Genomic DNA, 7,010 nt, shown 5'->3' with positions numbered 1-7,010 from the left:
AGAAGAAGAAGAAGAAGAAGAAAGACAGTCAGACAGACAGAAAATCACTTATAGAAGCTACCATTATTCTGGGTATTGTAGTGCACTTAGTCTAGCACTCGTAGCCTGAGTGGTGTTACGAGTTCAAGGCCAGTATGGAGCACACGGAGAGACCTTGTATTAAAATCGTTAAATATGACCATGGAACAATGAGTATGAAGAAGTAATTGAACCACCTGGTCCAAGTCTAGTGATCAGGAGGAGGTTATTAATGAAACTCCAACATTGAATATTTACTTCATGTTACACACTGGTGAAAAGTTGGCTTAATTTTAAGATGTTAGTGGTGCACGCCTTTAATCCCAGCACTTGGGAGGCAGAGACAGACAGATTTCTGAGTTCGAGGCCAGCCTGGTCGACAGAGTGAGTTCCAGGACAGCCAGAGTTATACAGAGAAACCCTGTCTCGAAAATGCCAAAAAAAAAAAAAAATTTTTTTTTTAGAGATACTTCCTATATGTTTATTAATTCACCAAAATGATGAACTTCTTATTATTTTTAAAAAATATGTCTTTTCTAGCCAAATTCTTTTCTAAAAATATATTGTATGGGCCTACATTGTATTCCTTTTAAAATGTTGCAAGAGGGTCATACTTCCCCCTCTCCCCCAGTGGGTAGATATCCTGGTCTTGGACGTCTTTGTACTAAGGCACAAGTTTTGAACCAGCTTCCTGTTCTAGAGCCATTCTTTCAGCCAGGGTAGCATGGCCCTCTGAGTGTCCAAAGTTCTTAAATGACATGGTAGTATATATATGAAGGTAGATATGTGAGCATCCGGACAGGAGCATTTTCCTAGAAAAACAGAGACTCCGGATCTCTCAGAGGGTTAACGTAGAGTGGATGCTGGTCCCCACAAGAAGCCTTCATCCCCCTCACCACTGCTTCCTGTGATCACCTGTTCAGGAGGCATACAACAAGCAGATGCAAGGACCGAGAATCCCACGCATCATGGAGGTGACTGGAGGACTCAATCCCCAGCAACGCCTGGGGCAGTCTGAGGGATTCCCTGAGGAGAGTTAGACTCATTTTGTGGCCTAAGTGGACAATCATTCAACTAGACGGAACTCCTGACTAGGTCTGAGGTTACCTGAGCCACCCAGCTGCACAGGCTTTCCAAGTCTCCGACAAGAGTCAGATCTAAGTTAGGAGAAAATAGGCAAACCTATGCCTGGCTTCGTGCAGAATTCTGGCCATATCTGCAGCTTAGAGCTGTGAGAGTCAGCCCAGGGAGCCAGGCTAGAATGTGTCCAGACCATGAAGCCACTCATTCAGTACAGGTGGACTCAGCATTTGTTTGCTGGCCAAACAGAGGAAGGACCTTTACCACCCCTCCAGATTGCTAAACTTGCTGATACAATTTTCCTTGCCATTTCTTACCCGACTTCATCCAGGCCAATGTTGTGCAAAGTTTGCCTCCTGAGCACGTCCGAATGCATCCTTTGGGAGGAAAAAATGCATGGGAACAGCTGGGATGCTCCCGGTGGGACATAAAGCCCAAGGTTCTCAAGCCCACCCCGTGGCATGGCATTGCCAGCTCCTAGGGACTGTCTCTCTGTAGAAGTCCAGGAAGCAGAAAATAAATCAGCACATCAGAGGGTTGGGGCTCAGGGTTTTCAAACCACTTAGAAACTGTGAAAACACTTAAATCAAGAGGCCTTTTTTTTTTTTTAAAGGTTTACCCCACCTTCAGTCTGAAGTACTTACTTGGTGGGAAGGCAAGAAGTGCCCACCCAAACAAAAGCCCGTTAGGACCCAATCAGGTTACAGAGCTGCACAGAGTGGGAAGAGAGAGCAGGTTAAGAGAGTAAAGGTGGGTGGAGGAGGGCTTCCTGAACCTGTGCAGCCAAAACAGTGCTTGAAAAACCCAGAGGAAGGGGCTAGAGAGATGGCCAAGTAGTGTAAGAGTGCTTGCTGTTCTTTCAGAGGAGCTGAGTTCGATTCCTAGCACCCATAAGACAGCTTACAACTGCCTGCCTGTAATTTGATCTTCAAGGGATTCTAGGCCTCTGGCCTCAGGCCTCCTAGGGTCCCACACTCACATTGGTGTGCACACATACTTACAATAATAAAAGTAAATCTAAAACAAAAGGAACAGAAAGGAAAGGAAAATCCAAGAGGAAGCTTTTTAGTCTTAGGCCCAGTGAGACTCTAGAATCTAAGAGGACCGATCTGGTTTCTAGCACTACCTTCTCTGACCTGGGACCAGAGCAAGCCAAGGGCTCTTCTGAAGTTCAGAGATGCTGTCTTGACTGCGTGATAGACGATGCATGTGTGGCTGTGTGTGAGACGATGCGTGTGTGGCATCTTTCCTGAGAGCAAGAGGAAGGGTCTGGTCTTTACCTCTTTACCTCAGGGCCAGCTAGGGTGCTCAGAGGAAGAAGTGCTCATTCATACATTCATTCATTTAAATGTTTATGTCCAAACATGCACATTTCTGGACAGGTGTGTGCATACACACACATCTCTGGCCCCTTCTGGAGGCTTAGTGTGAGTTGAGAATGAAGATGAAGTTGCAGAGGCCTCTGACATCTCACAGGCCAAGGGAGTGGATGTCCCAAGGCAGGATCCCATGTCCAGTGGAGCACAGAGAAGCCTGGAGTTTAGTTTGTCTTCTGTGCAGGCTGTGTCACAGCTCTCACTTGGGAGGTGTTGCTCAGGGAAACTAGCATGGTCCCCATGCAGGTGATGCAGAGAAACACCTGGGGAGTTTGGAAGGATCAAGAGCCCTGCTGGTACTTTTAGGCCTCCTAGTTCAGAATTTAGGGAGATAGAGCACCTGTTAAGGCCTCCCATGTTGGTTTTTGCCAAGAGGAATCCTCATGGTGAGTATGTACACCAGAGTTACATGCTAACAACACTTTGAACAAATACCAACCCCTGGCCCCCATCCCAGACCTAGGGACCCAGAACTGGTGCCTCCACTGACTCCCCACCATTTGTCTTGCACAGCATGGACTGAGAACCAACACCTCAGTGTACAGTTCAAACATGTAGCCCCGGGAAGAATAAACCACACACCCCTGTATGTCCCTGTGGTCCTGCCTTGCCTGTCTCAGACCTGAGTCAAAGCTGCATTCTCCTGCCATCTGCTAACAAAAAGCCTGTGCTTTTTCTATAGATCCTTGGTCAGAGTCACTCAATCACTTCCAGGTCCTCTTATGAACAGCAGCTTGATCCTCTCAGGTACCTGCTGGTCTCCCTTCTGTGGCTGTCCACGTTCTGAACTCTCTTACCTCGTCTGCACTGACCTGTCAATCAGGATCCTGGGTTTCTAGTCTGGTGCTCCAGATATGTGTCCCACGCCTACCCCGTTACTGCACCTATCTGCTAGGCTTCCAGGCAAACGGAGTCAAGCTGACATCAGCTGACTAATTACACTTTATATTCCCAGTGCTTCCCGGCTCATGCCTCAGGGCTACCTGAATCTCCAAGTCAGGAAATGGTTTTTGTAAAGTCTGCCTCTTTATAACTATTTATTTTTATCTTACATATATGACTATGTCTGCATGTGCACCTGTGTGCCATGTGCATGCAGTGCCCACAGAGGCCAGAAGAGGGCATCCTAACTGGAGTTACGATGACAGCAAGTCACCACGTGGATGCTGGGAACCTAACCCAGATCCCCTGGAAGAGTAGCCAGTACTCTTTAACTGCTAAGGCATCTCTCCAGCCCCATTCTTATAGTTTTGATGTAGCCAAGACAGCTGTGGGAAAAAAAATAGACCCAAAGAGCACAGAAGTACCCAAGGAGGCCTTAGCTGCTCGTGGGCATGGATGAAGAGCTCTTGGTACCCTCATTTGAATGTGAGGGTGGAGTGTCCCTTAGGTTGAGAACACAGCCTACAGATGCAGGATGGCATCCCTGGCTCAGCACCTGGGCTGTTTGTGTATCTGTTCTAAAGGAGCCGCCAAGCACACCTCTGCTTCGAGGATGGAGACTTGACATATAATATTCCCAAGACTAGATGCAGTGACATGCCTTCAGAACATCCACCCACCAGCTTTGCCTGGCTTCCTAGATGTTTGACAATAGAAAACAGGAAAAAGTGATGGGGAAAGGGGAGTGTGTGTGTGTGTGTGTGTGTGTGTGTGTGTTGGGGAGCTAAGCTTCCTAGGAGAAACCACTGTAGATTTTTTTTTTTTTTTTTACAGAGAACTGAAATTTAAAGCTGTCACTCCAGCCTCTCTTTCCCAGAGCTTTCTGGGTGCAAAGTCTAGAGCAGCCCCAGGATTGCTACCAAGTCCTTGGAATGCGTTTAAATCCATATCCATTGATGTCCTCCTCCACCCTCTGTGTCAGTTGTCTGTTAAGACTCTTTTCCATCACACAAAGAACAATAGAAGTTGAGTGTTGGATTTAGATAAATATTTAATTCATGAAAATAATCTTATATGTTCCAAAACACACTTTAAAGCTATTTTTGTTCTCCAGAAAGCACCCATTACAGGTAAATTACACAGCACACTGTCTCAGCGTCAGGACCACCATTAGTGCAAATTTTAGGCTTGACAAAGACCAGTAGATAATGTTAATTTCAAATCCAGAAACTAAATATACTCTGTGCCTTTTTATTACTCCTTTTTCTCTTAAGTTTTATCGGCTGCTTTTCATCTTAACAATATGTCTTTACATCCCGCCATCCCAGTGCACTGTAATGATATTAATATTTTATAGAATCGGTATTTATAGTTCTTTATTTAGAGACAATGCAGTAGGTCTGCAGATATCAGAGCCCGTCTGGAATGGTGCCCTCCAAATAATGATGAATTGCTTGTGCGGAATGCCATTTGCTAATTATATCCATGATTTACTGTGGAGCAAGGCTTAAATCATTCATTTCAGTCTTGCGTAACAGTGCCATAGAATTTTTAGGTTTAAAAATGGTTTCCATGTGTATAATTTAAACAAATTCTAGAGCTCTTGTATACACAAAATACTTGCAGCCACTCATTTGTTACGTACTCCGTCTCTTTAAACTTCTACTTTTAATGATCACTGTGGTCGAAATTATTATGCTTAATTTTCATAATCATAGCCTTTAAATCTACAGCCGTTCTCACATGTTAGATAAAGAAAAAGATAGCTAATTGTGTGTAGATAGTGTGTCATCCCTCAATAGTCCCCAATGGTACAAAATCATTAAAAAAGCTTAAGAGCACAAATTATTCTTCTATTAAAAAACAGTCGTTCTCTAGCTAATTATTAGTTTGGGCTGCTTTGTTTCAAAGAACAAATGTTGATCCTTTCTAGCCTTGTTCTGCACTCCAAAACTGTGATAAACACTTGGTTTTCTCTTCCGTCGATATCTTGCAGGTGAGAAGCCCTATAAGTGCCCTCACTGTGACTATGCTGGCACCCAGTCAGCATCCCTGAAGTATCACCTGGAGAGACACCATCGAGAGCGGCAGAATGGAGCCGGGCCCCTGACAGGACAGCCCCCGAACCAGGAGCACAAGGACGAGACCTCCAGCAAAGCGCCTATGTTCATCAGGCCGGACATCCTGCGAGGAGCTTTTAAGGGTCTCCCTGGAATCGATTTCCGAGGTGGCCCCGCCTCTCAGCAGTGGACATCGGGCATGCTCTCCTCTGGAGATCACTCAGGGCAGGCCACGGGCATGTCCTCGGAGCTGTCTTCAGATGCCCTAAAAGGCTCCGACCTTCCTTCCAAAAGCTCCCACTTCTCAGAGATCGGAAGAGCTTATCAAAACATCGTGAGCAATGGTGTGAATTTCCAAGGGTCCCTACAGGCATTCATGGACAGCTTTGTCCTTAGCTCTTTGAAGAAAAAGGACACGAAAGACAAGGTCCCATCTGATGCCCATCCCATGAAAGCCCATACTGCGGACGGTGGAGAGGAGAAAGTAAGCGTGAAGCCCTCCCAGCGAAAGTCTGAGAAGTCTCAGTATGAGCCTCTGGACTTATCTGTGCGGCCAGACGCCACCACTCTCCCTGGCTCCTCTGTGACCATGCAAGACAGCATTGCGTGGCACGGCTGCTTGTTCTGCGCTTTCACCACCTCATCCATGGAGCTGATGGCCCTTCACCTCCAGGCCAACCACCTAGGCAAAGCAAAACGCAAAGATCACCCTTCAGGGGTGACAGTCAACTGCAAAGAACAGGGGCGGGAGGCCAGCAAGGTCTCTGTACTGCCTTCCTTACAATCAAACAAAGAGATTGCCCTTTCTAGCACCGTCAGTGTGCTCGACTCTGCTCCTGAGAAGATGGCCCAAGGACCGGCCAAAGAGACTCTAGGGGACCAGAAGAGTGGTCAGTGGCCCAACCACATGGACCCTGCCTTTTGTACCTTTCCATCTGACTTCTACAAACAGTTTGGCGTTTACCCCACTATGGTTGGCTCAGGGGCCCCAGGCTCCTGCCTCAACAAGAACCCCGAGGGGAAAACCCACTCAGAAGACGACGCCCCTATCCTGATCCCGGAAACCACAAACAAAAACACTACTGATGACCTCTCGGATATTGCCTCCTCTGAGGATATGGACTCCTCCAAGGGAGAAAACAATGAGGATGAGGAGATAGACACCGAACCAGAAATGATGAGCAAGCCGCTGTCTGCTCTCAGCAAGGATGGCAGCAATGAGGGCGGTGACAGCCTGCTGCCCCCAGGCGCCCCCCAGCCCATCCAGGGACTAGTCTCACCTTTAGCCCAAGCAGCCGAGGAACAGTGGCACAGCCCAGGCCTCCTTCCTGCCCAGGAACCCCCGGCGGGGCTGCCCAAGCCAGAGCGGGGTCCCCCAGGCTTGGAGAAACCTATGAGCATGCTGTCGGTCCTCAGGGCCTACAGCGCCGATGGCTTAGCAGCCTTTAACGGGCTTGCAAGCAGCACAGCAAATTCTGGATGTATCAAGAGGCCAGACTTGTGTGGTAAGTTTTAGAATCCTCTTCCTTCAGTTCATTTTCCCCCAAAACATCACTGCTAAATTGTGCATATAAAAAAACAAAAACAAAACAAA

General features: G+C 47.1%; 1 protein-coding gene across 18 annotated transcripts in view; it reads left to right on the top strand.

Moving 5' to 3' along the window:
* The window catches only part of Znf536 (zinc finger protein 536), a 455,136-nt gene that overhangs the window by 289,520 nt on the left and 158,606 nt on the right, over nucleotides 1-7,010 (top strand). For 16 of the 18 annotated variants that reach the window (XM_031386226.1, XM_031386229.1, XM_031386225.1 and 13 more), the window contains one exon: nucleotides 5,353-6,921. In XM_031386226.1, the coding sequence (XP_031242086.1) occupies nucleotides 5,353-6,921 (1,569 nt within the window). Of the gene's footprint in view, nucleotides 1-5,352 lie in introns of all 18 variants that reach the window. The other 2 variants (XM_031386243.1, XM_031386242.1) reach the window with 1 other exon arrangement.

This window comes from Mastomys coucha, unplaced genomic scaffold (genome assembly GCF_008632895.1).
Source record: "Mastomys coucha isolate ucsf_1 unplaced genomic scaffold, UCSF_Mcou_1 pScaffold21, whole genome shotgun sequence".
In the NCBI taxonomy this organism is placed as follows: Eukaryota; Metazoa; Chordata; class Mammalia; order Rodentia; family Muridae; genus Mastomys; species Mastomys coucha.
Note: the sequence above shows the minus strand (reverse complement) of the source record. Positions and strands in the feature narration are given on the sequence as shown.